At 43.9% G+C, this 18,161-nt stretch overlaps 1 protein-coding gene across 1 annotated transcript; it reads left to right on the forward strand.

Annotated features, from left to right (window-relative positions):
• Nucleotides 1-6,355: 6,355 nt before the first annotated feature.
• Nucleotides 6,356-14,788, forward strand: LOC147121999 (prostaglandin G/H synthase 2-like). The gene is made up of 10 exons (XM_085982616.1): nucleotides 6,356-6,464; nucleotides 7,022-7,138; nucleotides 7,245-7,388; nucleotides 8,627-8,770; nucleotides 9,649-9,851; nucleotides 10,025-10,108; nucleotides 10,251-10,497; nucleotides 10,721-11,007; nucleotides 11,357-11,504; nucleotides 12,371-14,788. The coding sequence occupies exons 1-10, from the start codon at nucleotides 6,383-6,385 to the stop codon at nucleotides 12,787-12,789; spliced, it is 1,875 nt and encodes a 624-aa protein (XP_085838742.1). The 5' UTR covers nucleotides 6,356-6,382; the 3' UTR covers nucleotides 12,790-14,788.
• The last annotated feature ends 3,373 nt before the right edge of the window (nucleotides 14,789-18,161 follow it).

Raw genomic sequence — 18,161 nt, forward strand, 5'->3', positions numbered from 1 at the left:
GAAGGAGATGAATTGGCTTCTCCTTCTGAACAGTGCTTCGGTCACCTGGCGGATGCAGCGATGCGCGCCATACTGGGAGATGTTTGCTATGTCCCCAGCAGCGGATTGGAAGGAGCCAGTGGCATAGAAGTTCAATGCCACCGTCACCTTCACTTCCACCGACAGAGACGTCCTGCACCTGAGCTTTGGCCACAGATCTCTGCGAAGCAGGTGGCAGATCTCTGCAATCACCTCCTTTCGGAATCGGAGCCTTCTAACACATCGCAAGGCACTCATGTTTAGGTAGGAGCGCTGCTGGCGGTATAGCCTGACTGGGTAAGGCCTACGTGGCCGACGCCTGTAGCCCCCTCTGCCTCTAGCCAGGGCTGCCCCTCTCACAATGCGTCTGCGATCCCTACGGACATGGCGCTGCAGCTCCGCGTTGGCACCCCATGCAACCCCTATCAAATCCTGGCAAACAGTCAAATTTCCAAAAGGCCACTTACAGCGCTCTGGCCTGAGTCCAAAAATACCTGAGCTGTTGCTGCTTGAAACCAGTTAGCTATCCTCCTTGTTGTGTGTCCAGAAATGCGTTGCATAAGAGTGTTTGCTGAAAAATGGCTGGCCTTTATACTGGAGGGCACGTCCCCTTTAATTTGCGCCCCCCGGGGCCCGCGCTGGTTGTGTTGCGTTCCTTTTTTCAAACGCTCCGGCCGCCAGCCGCACAATGGGGTGGTCCGACTGAAGTTTGGAATCGGGGCGGCCAAAGGGCGTTGCACGAGGATGTGACGTCATTTTCTGCGCGCGCATCCGGGCGGGCGCTAAACTTTGCGCCGGCGCTAATGGCCAACTTAATTTGGGGCGAGGCGCAAACTGCGCTGCGCCCGGGCGCTACACGCATAGCGCCCGGAATTAACTGCTGGCGCAAGCAACTGAAAATCTAGCCCTCTCTCTCTCTCTCGCAGAATGCGTGGTGCAAAAATGTCACCAACAAAACCTTTAAATAACACTCCCCCAGTCCCTTTCTGACTGCAAAATGCTCTCCTCAACCTGTCATTGCTAGCGACAGGCGGTAAGGCAGGGGGTGACACTCAATATCCGGTCCAGGGCGCTACCGGGCATTCCTCACTCGACTGACGTCACGATCTGCCGGCGCAGGAGATCGTGGCGGTAGTGTTTAGCGCCGCCGCAAAATGTTTAGCTAATTTCGCGAGCGGCGCAAACATCGCCGCGCCCAGGCACTAGTTGCTTTGCGCCCCATTAGCGCCCTCTTAAGGCGCTAACGGGAGGCGCAAACCAACTGAAATTTTCCCCCAAACATTTCCTAACAGCTCCACAGAAACCATATTTTCATTGTGTAAACATGTCAGTTTAAGGAGACCCAATAACAGCAGTTTTACAGCATAAAACATACAATCCAGGTTCTTTCAAAAAGAAATACAAACCTTTCTTTTGCATGAGGGCAAGGAGGGATGAAAAAAATAATTAATTAGTTGTTGAGAAATTCACAAGTACGAACCTTTATGAATTTCCAAAGTGGTACAAGTTACATTCCAAACCAGAAACTGTACAATGTTTTCCCAGGCATTGGAATTGACATTCAGCTGTCATTTTCAAAGTGTCCCATTATTTAATTTGGAGCTTATGACCTACTTTGTTGTTTCCAAATCATCTCATGTTCCATTATTATCTCATCACTCACACTTTCTCATGTCCAGCCAGACATTATCATTTGCTCTTTGCCAGTGTTCTGAGTCTTCGAGATTAACCTCAACTTTAGTTCTCTGAGACAAAAAGAAAAAAAAGCCCAAATTCTAATGCTGACTACAAGTTATTTAACTTGATGCAAAAATGTAAACACTCACACACGAATAATGGCCACCCGAGAAAGGTATCGGTGTTTCCCAGTGAGAGTGTCAACATCTTCAGCAGACCGAAGAAGGGGAGCTATTGGAGGAATAAAATAAAGGTAACAGCAGTGGTTCTGGAGCAGTGGTGGAGGAATATTCTATCCTGCTTGATGTCACCCAGTATTTCTTTTGAGTAAATGGTAAAAATAAGTAATAGAAACATATAAGTTAGCATCTGAAATGGTTACCAATTTCCACCCACTTGTTGTTAGTCTTGTTAACCTGTGACAATGCAGTGGCATAGTGTATTATACACCTTGGTGCCATGGCAGTCAGAATCACAGTGCTGCTGATTAGGTGGTCCCAGTTGTGCTGCAGTGAGAAGGGCAATGGGCTGGCACAGTCCAGCAGTTAAATGGTATGGGGAGGGAGAGGTTGGGGTAAAAGGAAACTGAACGACTATTGTGCACCATGCAGCAGCTAACCGAGAAGAGTACTGGCAAAGATCTTCCAACAAGTTTGCCAACCATCCACTCTCTCGGCTGTAGGAAATGTGCGGCCTGGGAGATTGGGAAATGGAGGCAGGATGGGGGGGAGGAGAAGCTCACAGAGTTATTTCCTCAGTAAACCTCACAGTGTAACAGTTGACTTTACCATACTATAGAAAGTTGTATTTACATTCCCACTATCAATGGGGGTATTGTACCAGATATCTTCTGTCTATTGGCAAAAGAATCAAAGCAGTTGAGCAGGAGACAGCTAAGAAATGATACAAATGAAGGAATAGGTGTCACAAAGGTGTCGCCTTCAGTGTATCACAATTTACACACTGCTTTTTATTTATCCTCATGACGTAAGTGAGATGAACACACAAAATGCTTGAGCTAGGGTTCTCCCTGATCATTATCAAGTGATCGCAGCTAATAAATTTATTTGAAAAGCGAAGTACTGCAAGTGCTGGGAATCTGAAACAAAAAACTGCAAAAGCTGGAAACACACAATGGGCCAATCAGTGTCCGTGGAGTCAACACCACAGGCTGTAGAAGGGGACCAAACTGCAACTCTTCTCTCTGCAGATGCTGACTGACCCGCTCGCTGTGTGTTTCCAGCTTTAGACAATGTATACAGGATCCTTGGCTTTATTAATAGAGCAATAGAGTATAAAAGCAAGGAAGTTATGCTGAAACTTTATAAAACACTGGTTCGGCCTCAGCTGGAGTAGTGTGTTCAATTCTGGGCACCACACTTTAGGAAAGGTGCGAAGGCCTTAGAGAGGGTGCAGAGGAAATTTGTTAGAATGGTGCCAGGGATGAGGGACTTCAGTTATGTGGAGAGATTGGAGAACATAAGAACATAAGAACATAAGAAATAGGAGCAGCAGTAGACCAATCGGCCCCTCGAGCCTGCTCCACCATTCAATAAGATCATGGCTGATCTGATCCTAACCTCAAATCTTCTATCACTCTCCATCCACCCGAACCCATGTGATCTCCCGGGAGAGGCGAAAAACCAGATAAAAGACCCAATGGCCAATTTGGGAGAAAAAAATCTGGAAAATTCCTCTCCGACCCATCTAGGCGATCGAAATTCTTCCAGGAGATCACTCTGTCCCTATATTTTCTACAATACTTACCTTCTGTAAAGGCGATCTCCACCCCAGCCAGGAACAGGAATAAAACCATCTCCTGAAATCTAACACAGAATTAGAACACAGTAGGAGCAGAACCAGGCTACACGGCCCCTGGGCCCACTCCACTACCCACAGGGCCATGACCATTCCGAACCTAGACTCATGTCCAATTTCCTGCCCGCTCCCCGTAACCCTTAATTCCCTTTACTTCTAGGAAACTATCTATTTCTGTTTTAAATTTATTTAATGATGTAGCTTCCACAGCTTTCTGGGGCAGCAAATTCCACAAACCTACCACCCTCTGAGTGAAGAAGTTTCTCCTCATCTCAGTTTTGAAAGAGCAGCCCCTTATTCTAAGATTATGCCCCCTAGTTCTAGTTTCACCCATCATTGGGAACATCCTCACCGCATCCACCCGATCAAACCCCTTCACAATCTTATATGTTTCAATAAGATCGCCTCTCATTCTTCTGAACTCCAATGAGTAGAGTCCCAATCCACTCAACCTCTCCTCATATGACCACCCCCTCATCCCCGGGATTAACCGAGTGAACCTTCTTTGTACTGACTCGAGAGCAAGTATGTCTTTTCTTAAGTATGGACACCAAAACTGTATGCAGTATTCCAGGTGCGGTCTCACCAATACCTTGTACAACTGCAGCAATACCTCCCTGTTGTTATATTCCATCCCCCTAGCAATAAAAGCCAACATTCCATTGGCCTTCTTGATCACTTGCTGCACCTGCATACTAACTTTTTGAGTTTCGTGCACCAGGACCCCCAGATCCCTTTGTACTACAGTACTTTCCAATTTCTTGCCATTAAGATAATAACTTGCTCTATGATTTTTCCTGCCAAAGTGCATAACCTCACACTTTCCAGTATTGTATTCCATCTGCCAAATCTCTGCCCACTTACTTAGCCTGTCTATGTCCCTTTGCAGGTTTTTTATGTCATCCTCACTCACTACTTTCCGTCCCATCTTTGTATCATCTGCAAACTTTGATATGTTACACTCGGTCCCCTTCTCCAAATCATTAATATAGATTGTAAAGCGTTGGGGACCCAACACTGACCCCTGCGGAACATCACTAGTTACTGGTTGCCAATCTGAGAACGAACAATTTATCCCAACTCTCTGCTTTCTGTTAGAGAGCCAATCCTCCACCCATGCCAGAATATTACCCCCAATCCCGTGATTTTTTATCTTGAGCAATAATCTTTTATGTGGCACCTTGTCAAATGCCTTTTGGAAGTCTAAATACACTACGTCCACTGGTTCCCCTTTATCCACCCTGTATGTTACTTCCTCAAAAAACTCAAGCAAATTTGTCAAACATGACTTCCCCTTCATGAAACCATGCTGAGTTTGTCCTATTAAATTATGTTTATCCAAATGTCCCGTTACTGTCTCCTTAATAATGGACTCTAACATTTTACCAACCACAGATGTTAGGCTAACAGGTCTATAGTTTCCAGCCTTCTGCCTACTACCCTTTTTAAATAAGGGTGTTACATTAGCAGTTTTCCAATCTGCCGGGACCTTTGCTGAGTCCAGGGAGTTTTGGAAAATTATTACCAATGCATCCACAATCCCTACCGTCACTTCCCTCAAGACCCTAGGATGCAAGCCATCAGGTCCAGGGGATTTATCCGCCTTGAGTCCCATTATTTTACCAAGTACCACTTCCTTAGTGATTTTAATCGTATTTAGTTCCTCCCCCTGCTAGAGCCCCCTGTTTGTCCAGTGTTGGGATATTCTTAGTGTCCTCTACTGTAAAGACTGATACAAAATAATTGTTCAGCGTTTTTGCCATCTCCATGTTTCCCACCATTAATTTCCCGGTCTCATCCTCTAAGGGACCAACATTTACTTTAGCCACCCTTTTTCTTTTTATATAACTATAGAAACTTTTGCTGTCTGTTTTTATATTTTTTGCTAATTTACTTTCATAATCTATCTTCCCTTTCTTAATCAATCTTTTAGTTATTTTTTGCTGTCTTTTAAAGACTTCCCAATCTTCCATCCTCCCACTAGATTTGGCTACCTTATATGCCCTTGTTTTTAGTCGGATACTATCCTTAATTACTTTACTTAGCCACGGATGGCTATCTTTTCTTTTACACCCTTTTTTCCTCAGTGGAATATATTTTTTTTGGAAGTTGTAAAGTAACTCCTTAAATGTACACCACTGATCATGTACCGTCTTACCCTTTAATCTATTTTCCCAGTCCACTCTAATCAATTCTGCTCTCATACCTTCATAGTCTCCTTTATTCAAGCTCAGCACGCTTGTTTGAGATCCACCCTTCTCACCCTCTAATTGAATATGGAATTCAACCATGTTATGGTCACTCATTCCAAGGGGATCCTTTACTAGGACATTTTTAATTAATCCTGTCTCATTACACAGGACCAAATCTAAGGTTGCTTGCCCCCTGGTCGGTTCAGTTACATACTGCTCAAGAAACCCATCCCTAATACACTCAATGAACTGGGGTTATTCTCCTCAGAGCAATGAAGGTTAAGAGGAGATTTGATGGAGGTGTTCAAAATCATGAACAGTTTTGATAGCGTAAATGAGGAGAGATTTAAGGTGATTGGCAAAAGAACCAGAGGAGACATGAATAAACACGTTTTTTACACACCAAAGTTGTTGTGATCTGGATTGCTCTACCTGAAAGGTTGGTGGAAGCAGATTCAATAGTAACTTTGAAAAGGGAATTGGAGAAATACTTGAAAGTAATTTTTTACAGGGCTATGTGGAAAGAGGAGGTGGGATTAATTGGCTATCTCTGCCAAAACGGTTTCGTTTGTTTCCGGCATGTGTATGACTCATCGCTGAAGAAAGAGCAGAGGGTTTAAAAGCCAGAGGGAAGCGCTAGGGAGCAGAATCAGAACAGGCTCCGAATTAAGTTCACGATGTTTGGAGAACTCGGCGCACTAAACAGGCGGGGAATGCTGTTGTTGCTCCTCGCCAGGATACTCCCTCTCAACCAAGCAGGTAAGGGAAAGCTGGCGAGCTCGGTCTGGTTCCAGAGGATGCTTCATCCTCGGGTTGGGATTAGGCTGCAGTGTGAATGGCGAAGTGTGGGATGTTGTGTCGCGGTCTTTATGCGGATTGTAGAGAAGGAATGAGGTCGGTGTCCTCTCGGGGGGACGGTTTGGTTTGGTTTGGTTTCGCCGCACGATGTTGCGCCGATGCGTAGAAATAAATAAAACAGGTAAAAAGATACGTGCGGAAATATTGGCGGGCAAACTATTTCTCTCCATAGTTATTATTCAACTTTCTGATCATTGGGAGACTGTGATCTGAACAAGAATTGGGTCTAAATAAAATACAACCACATTGGTAATTGTCTTCAACTTAAATGATTCAATATAAATAAAATCAATTGCTATGACTGTTTTTGCTGTGCTGTATTTTAATTTTAAATCGAGGTTAGGCGAGTCTGCAGTCCGAGCGCTGAAATTATGTAGTTTGTACTGAACACAAAACCTGTTGAGAACAGGCTGTAAGATGATCCGTGAGCCTGAACTTCTCCTGTGTTTCCCTTGCAGCCAACCCTTGCTGCTCAAACCCCTGCCAGAACCGCGGGATCTGCACCACTGTCGGCTTCGAGGGCTATGACTGCGACTGCACTCGGACTGGCTTTTACGGAGAAAACTGCACCACACGTAAGTCGTGCGGTTGACGAACAAGCTTTCACTGTACACTGTGCACATTTCCGTTAACCGTAACACTGATCTCAATAAATTTAACAACTGCTTTTTTCTCAAACAGCCGAGTTCTGGACCTGGGTGAAACTGAGCCTGAAACCCACCCCGAACACAGTGCACACTATCCTGACCCACTATCCCGGGGTTTGGAGCTTAATTAACCAGATCCCTTTCTTAAGGGACGGGATTATGCGTTACGTCTTAACGTGTAAGTAAGATGGACCAAGTTCAGGACTTTTATTTGTGATACTCGAAATCATTCTAAACACAAATGGCATTATTAAATGTAGAGATTAAGGCCTAGAAATTTGGTGGGCTGCGCCACCAGTTAGCGCCTAAAGAGGGCACTCAGCGGCTTTAGCGCCACTGGCCATGCCTCCCGCGATATTTAGCTGGGGCGCTAATGGCGGCGTGAGCCTGTTGCGCTGCGCCGCCACCGATGACGTCATTGGTGTGCACAGCGCCCCGCTACCGCCCCGATCTCGATATTCGGTAGCGCCCGCCTCTGTAGCGCCGTTCGCAAATCGCGCCCGGTTCGCGGGGCCTTCCTGTGGCGGCAGTGGCGCAAATTAAGGTGGAGGTTTGGAGCGGCCGTTTTTTTCGGCGGCCGCATGCCAGCACCTCCGTCCCCGGCCTCCTGATCTCCCCCCGCGGCAGTGCCGGCTGTTTTCCGAGAGCCCGGCACTTCTCCTCGGTGCCGGGCTCTTTTGCCGGCACTCGCGATCTCCAATCGCGCTGGTGCAGGCCCCTCCCCCTTAAGAATGGGAGGAAGGCCTGCAGTACCGCAGCGCGCCGGGCCGCAGCATGTGGCGCTGTGGCACGTTGCGCTGCGATATTCAGTTTCAGTGCCCTAAGAGGGACGCGGAGCACCTCGAGCCTCGCCCCGTCTCCCTCTTGGGGTGTTCAAGCTGAATTTCCGGCGGTCACTACTGCTCCGGTCGCTGCGCTAATTCCAGCGCCCAGGCGAGCTTGGCGCCCCGTTTGCGGCCCCACCGAATTTCTCCCCCTAAATGTAAATGGGATCGTAAAAGGCTGAGGGGTGAAAGGCTGAGGGATGACTTAATAGAGGTCTTTAAAATTATGAAAGATTTTGATAGAGTGGATAGAGAGAGAATGTTTCCACTTGTGGGGAAGAGCATAACTAGAGGCCATCAATATAAGATAGTCACCAAGAAATCAAATAGGGAATTCAGAAGAAACTTCTTTACCCAAAGAGTGGTGAGAATGTGGAACTCGCTACCACAGGGAGTGGTTGAAGCAACTAGTATAGATGCATTTAAGGGGCCGTTAGATAAGCTTAATCTTCAGATAGCGGTTCACTAAAGAGTGAATTATTAATTTCATTTTATTTAAGGACCTCATACATATTGTTTCTAATTGTGATTTTTAGATGGTTTGAGGCATGTGGTTCCTGAATATGAATACAATTTCCCCCCCCCAAAACAGCCAGATCTCAGTTGATTGACAGTCCCCCGACCTACAATTCAAAGTACAACTACAAGAGTTGGGAGGCATACTCCAATATCTCCTACTACACCAGAACTCTTCCTGCAACTCCTGAAGACTGCCCAACGCTAATGGGAGTAGTTGGTGAGTTAATAATACAAGAAAACTCTACTGTTCCAGCACCCTCTCCTACTGTAGGGGCCGTATGGACTACTCCTGCTCTTAGTTCTTATGTTCTACCAGAGCCTTGGTAGAAAATAAACAACAGGGCTGATATTGAAGGAGAAAGTTAAAAGCAAAGAATGTTTCTTATATTTCCCGTTAATGTAATTAACTGTGTTGGAGCACTGAAACAGACTTTCTCACTCTAAGGAAACCATGCTTCCACCAAGATGGTTGTTTAGGGGAGGAGGAAGTCTTAAATTTGAGTTGAGGGGGCAAAGAATCCCAGTGAGGATGGAATCTGGGAGTAAATAGATGATGGAAATGCTTGGTTGAGTGGTGCTCAGATGTAATCCACATTCCCACCTTGCTTTCCAGAAACTTTGCCAGCTGTTTTTGGGTGAAGGGGGTAGTGGGGAGAGAAGAGAGAAAGATTGTATCCATATTTTCAAGAATGTGGGAACAAAATGCCTCTCCTATTGTGAAATTGCACGTATTGTGAAATTGCAACCCACCAGCCCATGGTATTTCACCTATTGAAATGAATGGATGGAATAAATGTGTGAAATGTGCTTTTAGCTTGCATGGGGTGCGCAGAATCAGAATTTTTACCCCCTCTGTTGTTTACTTTTGAATTAATGCCAATTGTGGGAGGAAAATATTTTCCAGGGTGGTGCTGTCTCCATCCATATTTCTTCTATTTGGCAGTAATGTTATTCCTCCTACAGACATTCCTTAAAAGGTTTGTTATTCAAACACAATCCATATTACTGCTTGGGGTTGGGAAGGTATGTCACCCCTTTAATACAACAAGCTAACTTTGTAAAGATATACATATATATATTTCTCTTCTTTTACAGGAAAGAAAACACTGCCCGATCCCAAGTATTTAGCAGAAACGTTCCTCATGAGGAAGACATTTGTACCCGATCCTCAAAGGACCAATATGATGTTTGCCTTCTTTGCTCAGCATTTCACCCACCAGTTTTTTAAGACCGACCAGAGTCGAGGCCCTGCATTCACTGTAGGATTGGGACATGGCATGAGTACAAATCATATAACTGTTCTCAGCTGGTTTTCAACAATGCTTCAACGAGAATGGATGTAAATTAAAAAAATCCATCTTTGTACTTGTTTATTATAAATTGATGTTTCATGTTAAATATTTACAGTTCTAAAATTAATTATTTCTAAAATCACAGTGTACTTATGTTTTATATTCTTTACATTATACAGGTTGACCTGAGCCATATTTATGGAGAAACTCTGGACCGACAGCACAAACTGAGACTATTTACAGATGGAAAACTTAAGCATCAGGTAGGCTTTAAGCTGAATTTATCACGTATCGTAATAGTATAGCAATATTTGCATGTCCAATGTCTGAGTATCTTTGATTTTTTTTGCAGTATTTGGATACAGCCTAAGTGAAATCTGAACTAATGCACAAAATTTCTTGCAGATGCACAATGGAGAAGTCTATCCTCCCACTGTCAGGGATGCACCTGTAGCGATGACTTACCCTCCTCATGTCCCAGAACACTTGCAGCTTGCTGTGGGACAGGAATTCTTTGGTCTGGTTCCAGGGTTGATGATGTATGCCACGATCTGGCTGCGGGAACACAACCGAGTCTGTGATGTGTTGAAAGTGGAGCACCCTGACTGGGACGATGAACAGCTTTTCCAGACTACCAGACTTATATTGATAGGTGAGTGGATCCAGCATATCCAACTGTCTTCTAAAATAGCTCCTGGCCTTTTGGATCGATGCATACTAAGATCACCAATACAAAGTACTGGGGTGTAATAGAAAGAAAAGCATATTCATAGAACTGTACAATTTTTGAAGTTTAATTTGAATTAAATAAAGTTTTTGGGCAAAATATCTTTGTTTTTAAATAAATCCTCAAACTATCTTATTGACACTAACAGGGGAGACCGTCAAAATTGTAATTGAAGATTATGTGCAACATCTGAGTGGTTATCACTTCAAGCTGAAATTTGACCCAGAGCTGCTCTTCAATCAGCAATTCCAGTACAGTAACCGGATTGCATCCGAGTTCAACACCCTCTACCACTGGCACCCCCTGATGCCAGATTCCTTCAACATCCAGGACAAAGAGTACAGCTACCGCGAATTCCTCTTCAATAACTCAGTGTTGCTGGAGCACGGCATCTCCAACATGGTGGCCTCGTTCTCTAGGCAGACTGCTGGCAGGGTAAGAATCAGCTAATGTTCAGTCGGTGTCGTCATGGTGCAATAACCAGGAAGTAATTTCTGCTGCAACACTGGAGGGGATTTCAACACTTGAACTGCTGGTGCCAAATGAACACACTTCATGTCATTAAAATTATATTGCAATTAATACTGGCTTTGATTCACCTGCCAATTCTCCAAAATCAGTAACCATAGAAACTTTACTAAATGCACCATCGATTAAAAAGGAATAGTATTTTTTCCAGAACATTCATAAACAAAATGAAATCCATCACATCATTAAGCAGTGAAACTGTCGGACTCTTGACTTATATGAGACTTTTAAGCTAATGATCCTGGTCTTTCTACAGGTTGCTGGAGGCAGAAATATGAATCCAGCATTGATTAAAGTGGCTATTAATACCATTGAGCACACTCGTCAAATGCGATACAAATCTCTGAATGAGTATAGGAAGCGCTTCTTACTGAAACCATATGAGTCTTTTGAAGAGCTCACAGGTAAGATCTTTATCTGTAAATTCTATTTAAATAGTATTTAATACAATTCAACACATTTTTTAAGTTTAAATAAAAAGGCTAAGGGTCAATCAAACTCTGAAATCTGGGGCCCAATCTAGCTCAGACTGAAGTTGAAAGCTTCCCCCCGATGCCTAAAAGGTTCCTCTATGCAGTGCTATTGAGCAGTCTTAACCCAGTTCCAAACAAACATTTTGTTATTGATTTGTGGCTGTAATACAGCATTAACTAGCACTAAATTGGCAGTCTCTTTCAGGATGAATATTATAGGAAATGGAAATATCAAAGTGGTGCAGTATGGCATGCTCCTGAAATTGGGAGTTAAGGTATATTGCTGCAATAGAGTAGATAGACCTTTACTCTGCTGCTAACATGTGCTATATCTGACCTGTGAGTGCTTGATGCTGACACTGAGGACAAAACCTGGAAACATTCAGTCCACGACTGACACCTCTCATCTTGATGAGCATGAAATAAAATTCAGATAAAAGTAAAGCATTAACTCTACTAGTGATTATTTTGTCGGTAAATGCACCACCTAATGCTTAATATTCACAAGTTTCCTCCAACAAACTTATTAGTTTGTAGCTTGTCTGCTTAGGGAGTAGGATGTTCCATTTTTTTGGAGGGGCGGGGTGCATCACCAGGTTGGTAATATTCATTGGCCCCCACTTGTTGATCATGTTAAAGCTACAGCATTGCTCATCTGAGTTTGTGGAACCTAAAATATGATTATTTATGTTTGGTAAAGAACATATATAAATCTCTTCCATATTTGCATTAAAAAAAGCTGTTTCTAAATTTATAGCATTTGTTGTACTTTATTACAATATCTTTTTTAATTACAGGAGAAAAAGAAATGGCAGCTGAGCTGCAAGAACTTTATGGGGATATCGATGCAATAGAGATGTATCCTGGTTTGATGATAGAAAAGCCAAGGCCCGGAGCCATATTTGGAGAGACAATGGTTGAGATGGGTGCCCCTTTCTCTTTGAAGGGTTTAATGGGAAACCCCATTTGCTCCCCAGAATATTGGAAACCTAGCACATTTGGTGGGAAAGTTGGCTTTGACATTGTGAACACTGCAACACTGAAAACATTGGTCTGCAACAACGTGAAAGGACCATGCCCAATTGTTTCGTTCAGTGTTCCTGAATCTATACCCAGCAAACCAGGCTCTATCAGCCCCAAGTCTTCCAACTCGGGTCTGGACAGTGTTAATCCACAGGGGCATGCACTGTTGAAAGAGCAATCTGCTGAACTTTAAAATGTGTTTTATAATTGGATAAATGCACTATTGCAAAGCCACCAGAGTGATGGTAGAGGTGCTACAATTGGTCTCAGTGCCTGGTTTAGGGAGGAGAAAAAAAGACAGGGTAACCAGCATCCATGAAAGAAATTAATGGTCACAGGAGAAGGAGAAAATTGGCAAACGATGATGATAGGTCATCATCATTATACAGACACATTCTCCCAGGAAACCACCATGTGGCCCATTAAGCCTGCTATTTCCGTGGTCTGTGGAATAGGTGAATTAGAGTCCAGATAGGGTAAACTGTATATTTTTTCTTTGTTCCCATTATGTGGGCGATGCTGGAATGGCTGAATTTATTGCTCATTCCTAGTTGCCTCGAGAAAGTAATTAGGGTCACTTCAGAGAGCATTTTATTCAGAGCATCCTGAGGAAATGTTCCATGCAAATACAACCCGATTTGAAAAGGCAGAATAGCACATTGCCAGAATATTTATTCATTCCCCTTAATCAATTCAATTCAATTTTATTTGTCATATATGCTGCAGACGTGTGTACTGCACAATGAAATGTTGATTTTTACGAGTCCTCCCAACATTTGAATAAATATGGCATAACAATGATAAAAATACTAATAGAAATACAGTAATAATAAAAATAAAACAACATTAATAAATAATAAATTATTCGTTCATGAGTCTTATCTCCAATACTGGAGCTCTGGCTGGATGCTCTTCACAGGCACTCCCAGCAGCACAACAACCATGTGCCCCATGAGCTATTTGATCATCTCGGCCTATAGATATCCATGTTACCTTTAGCTCCAGGTATTTTGAACTCTTTTCCTGTTAATTTCTAGTTGTGCATGAGATTTGTTAATTCTTAAGATGTGTCCTCCAGTTCAGATAGGACAGCACTGCAATTGGCCCGAACATCTTTGTTCTAGGTATGGGAGCATTCAGTTACAGTTCTCATGCCTGATAACTAGAAAGTGACCCTTGCTGAAAGAGCACACGTGTGGATATCTGGTGAGGATGGGATCAGCTTTGGCCGTGATGGCCTTCCCATAGTCACATAGCTCACGAACATTCATCGTCTAGACCCACACATGGGGCCTGTGGAAACGTGCACGAGTCACCAGCTTCAAGAAAGAGTGGGTGGAAATGCTAATCTAATTATCTCTAAATGGCTTCAACAACTTTCTGTATTTATTATTATTTATTTAAAACTTATTATTTATTGTCTAACATTTGTAATTTTTATCTGAACTATACTTATTTATGGGAGAACAAATGCAGTTTTTATATAAAATATTTTTTGATACAAGGAACTAAGGCTCAGGAATTTTTGTTCTTGCCTTCTGAGGTTTATACTTAATTATTAAAGGGGCTGGAATTTGCACAATGAAAATTCCAAATCGGGCATGTTCCCAACACACTGGTTGCCACAGAAAGGCAAAATTGTGGCATTCTCCAACTAGTGTGGTAGAGTTTATATTTTGTAAGAAAATCCCTTTAAATAGTACATCGACTTTTGAACTTGATCAATTTATTGAATGTATGTATGATCTATGTGCCTACAAAAGGCTGTAAGAGATAAGTACATCATTGTATGCAAAAGGTTTGCTGCTCTGCAAAGCTGTGACTAGCAAGCACATCATGGCACCACCCAGCAGCATGATCTTTCTTGTGTATACAAGGATTCACTTCTAGAAGCAGCAACAGTAAAATGGATCCCCAATGAAAGAAACAAATGTTAGCATAAGATATGAAATTGTTCAGACCTTAAGTCTGGGAATGATGCACTGTTAACCTTTGCCAGCTCACTTGGCTGATTGCAAGCTACTGTAATTAAGCATTACTGTATGTTTTAGAATACTTACAACCCTTACAAAATGTTCTTTCTGTAAAAATCCTGTTGACAGGCTGCACTTCATAACTATCTATTTCCTTCTGTACTTTTGGAACAAGACATGCTAAATGTCAAATTAATAAAGACCAATCAAAACAATGAATCTCTGTCTCAGTCTGATTTAAAAGCAATTCGATGTTGCAGCAGCTTCATTGTGCTAGAGTTTGCTTGACTTTGCCCAGAAGCAGGGATGGAGCAGGCTGGCTTTTATTGAAGAATGGCACCAGCAGAGTTGAGCGGGGCTAGTTAAAATATTAATTGTCAAATGAAAGGCTGAATGCACAGCAAGTCAACTTTCCTAGCCTCACACTTCTACAGAAGAGGGGGTAGTGCCAGAGGACTGGCGGACAGCTAATGTTGTTTCTATATACAAATATAGAACAAAACCTGGGGACCATAGACCAGTCAGCTTAACGTCAGTGATAGGAAAGGTACTGGAATCTTCACTAAAAGAATTGATAGAAGAACATCTAGAGACAGAACATATAATACAAAATAGCATGGATTCCGAAAGGCTAAGTCATGCTTAACTAACCTGATAGAATCCTTTGAAGAGGTAACTGTTGTGTATGTAATATGTGTGCTACTTTGAACCTATGGACAGGACTGCACTACTTGTAGGGCGTAGTGATACGCAGTACCACTCCTGGCCATAGGGGTATAAATAGTACTGTGGGTACTGATCTCCCCTCAGTTCCCGCCTGTGGGCATGAAGTAAAGACCTGCGTGCAGTCCCTACCTCCAACCAGTAAAGACCTGTTTGAGTTATACGTTTAAGTCTTTGTGTTAATTGTTCAATACAATACACATACTTAACACTGGCGACGAGTCGGTTCGAACCCTGTGGCAGTTATTCCACGGCGGCTTCGTCCAAAGACAGGACGTTGAAGAGAGGTTTCAATCCTCAACACCCCACTCAAAACTGAAGGGCAGCAGAAATCCTGACAGCTTCCAGCGACTGGAAAGGACAGGCATTAGGACCCTGAAGCCTCCATAACCTCGTGGGTAAGCCAGAGCCCGGGAGGGAGCGAGCAAGAGCCGCGCGAGCGGGTGAGCCAGAGGCCGGGAGCCGCTTCAAGTGCGAGGCGCAGCGCGGGCCAGCGATCGGGACCAAAGATAAGGGCCGCACTCGGACTGAAAGGCGCGGCGGCTGCAGAAGCTCAAGGTGCGAGAGCCGCGGTGCACAGCGCGGGCTATCGATCGCACAGAAGATAAGGGCCGCACTCGGGGGCTGAAGGGAGACGGCGTCGGGGGACGGGTGAAGACCGCCAAGCGCGGGAAAACCGCCATTTTGTGGGCGGAGGACGACGGCAAGAGCGGGAAGCCGCCATCTTTGATAACAAGTAAAGAAAATAAAATCTGAGAAATTGCAAATCTACAATGCCTAAACACGGGAATATTAGCACCTTTGATAGTGACCTCGAAGATTGGGCCATATATGTTGAAAGAGTAAAAAATTATTGTAAGGCCAATAAAATTCGTGACCAAGATAAAGCTCTAACATTATTAAATTTAATGGGTGCGAAGACATACGGGCAATTGAAACACCTGTTATCACCAGATGAACCGGCGGATAAGACGTTCGATGAGATTGTTACTGTCCTGAAAGATCATCTAAACCCCACGCCGCTGATGCTAGCGGAACGATTTAAATTTTATGACAGAAGGCAGCTACAGCATGAAAGCAATGCTGAATATTTGCTGGAATTGCGTAAATTAGCGAAATATTGCCAGTTTGGAACGGGACTGACAGATGCACTACGAGACAAATTTGTGTGTGGTTTATTTAAACAGGATACACAAAAGCGACTGCTCGAGGAGAATGAGCTGACGCTTGAGAAGGCGGTCACTATGGCAGCAGCACACGAAGCCGCAGCGAGAGGCACGGCAGTAATGCAGCTACGGTCACCGGAGCTCAGTGCACACAAATTGGGTGTGAGTTCTGGCAAATGTTATCGTTGTGGAAAGACAACGCATGATCAGAACCAGTGTTGGTTTAAAAACCAAGAATGTAGAACTTGTGGTAGGCTTGGACATATAGCTAGAGTATGCAGGTCAGGGAAGAAGACCAGCAACAAGAAGTCACCGCAAGGAAAATACGCAAAGGTACACAAGGTGACCGAACAGGAGTCCGATTCAGACGCTAGCAGTAATGAACTGGCTAGCTTAAGAGTACTCAACGCTGGTAAGGGTGCAGACCTCCAGACAATTTGGGTCACTCTTCAGATAGAAGGAGTCCAAGTAAAACTGGAATTGGACACTGGATCGGCATTGACGGTCATAAATAAGAAAGATTACGGAAAGTTATTCCAACATATTCCCCTACAGGATACGGGGATTATATTGAAAACATACACGGGGCAAAGAGTGTACCCCATCGGGAAAATAGAGGTTGCAGTGGTCCACAAGGGCGAAGACAGTCAAATAATGGACTTATATGTGATATCTGAAGGAGGTCCTCCACTACTAGGACGGGAGTGGATTAGGAAAATGAATATGGACTGGCATTTCCTACAAACAATAACGAGTGAGAACTCGGTGAAGATAGTCGGCCCAGACTCTGGAAAGGATGATGGTAAGCCCAACTCAGGTGCAAAAGACAAAGTTTCAGCACAGAATTCCACTGAGCAACAACAACATAGTTTAACTGTGGATTCTGAGTCTGGCAAGTCTACTGATGTGCCCATTTCTGAGGGACACCGGGCTCGAACTCAACTCCATTTCAAACTACAACAGCAATTAGAACCAATGCTTCGCCGTTTTGAGCAAGAGTTGAATGCAACGAAAGAGTTCTTGGATATAGAGTTGGAGAATCTGGAAAGACAACAGAAGCAGCTGATGGAGAAAATGGAGCAGGAGCACACAAAACATCTGATGTCAGAGGAGTTAACGGTCAGCCAACTCCTGCATATGCTGAAGGACAGGACTCTGAAATGGGAAAAACTTGAACACGAACTTCAATATTCAAACGAAAGGGGTTCGGAGCTCTCAAAGGTTATTGGAAGAGCTGAGGTGGCAACACAGATTGAGATGACTGCAACAGAGCAGCCCTTGGATGCCAAAAGTACGCTGACTCACGTCAACGTAGAACAACAGACCGCTGAAACAGCTGCTCCGGTAGAGGGATTGAATAGTCCGATCAATCAATCTCCAAAAGAAGTTGAAGTAGTAAAATCTCAAATGAGGTCATTAGTAAACGACTTGCTGAAAGCCCAGAAAAAGCTGGATGAAGAGGTACGCATGAAGAAGTCTCTTCAGGAAAGATGTCTGGACTTGGAACAAAAGCTGGCTAACGCCCAGCTGGGTATGGAGGAAATAGAAGACCCTCTCGCTGGCCTAGATCAGGACGACACCGAATATTACTATGTCCTGTCCTGCCCAACTTGTAACTTCGACTCCCACCATACAGAAATCATGGAGGAGCACCGAAAGTCTACGGAACATCGGGAGAAGGTGGCTCTACTACGGAAAAAGGA

This window comes from Somniosus microcephalus, chromosome 3 (genome assembly GCF_052327205.1).
Source record: "Somniosus microcephalus isolate GS21.2 chromosome 3, FLI_Smic_1.0, whole genome shotgun sequence".
NCBI classification, from domain to species: Eukaryota; Metazoa; Chordata; class Chondrichthyes; order Squaliformes; family Somniosidae; genus Somniosus; species Somniosus microcephalus.

Excerpts from the sequence above, each read along its gene's own strand:
- LOC147121999 (XM_085982616.1), top strand. The coding sequence starts at position 6,383 with ATGTTTGGAGAACTCGGCGCACTAAACAGGCGGGGAATGCTGTTGTTG. Across the intron at positions 8,771-9,648 it reads AACGCTAATGGGAGTAGTTG|GAAAGAAAACACTGCCCGAT; the intron begins GTGAGTTAATAA and ends CTTCTTTTACAG. Across the intron at positions 9,852-10,024 it reads TGAGTACAAATCATATAACT|GTTGACCTGAGCCATATTTA; the intron begins GTTCTCAGCTGG and ends TACATTATACAG.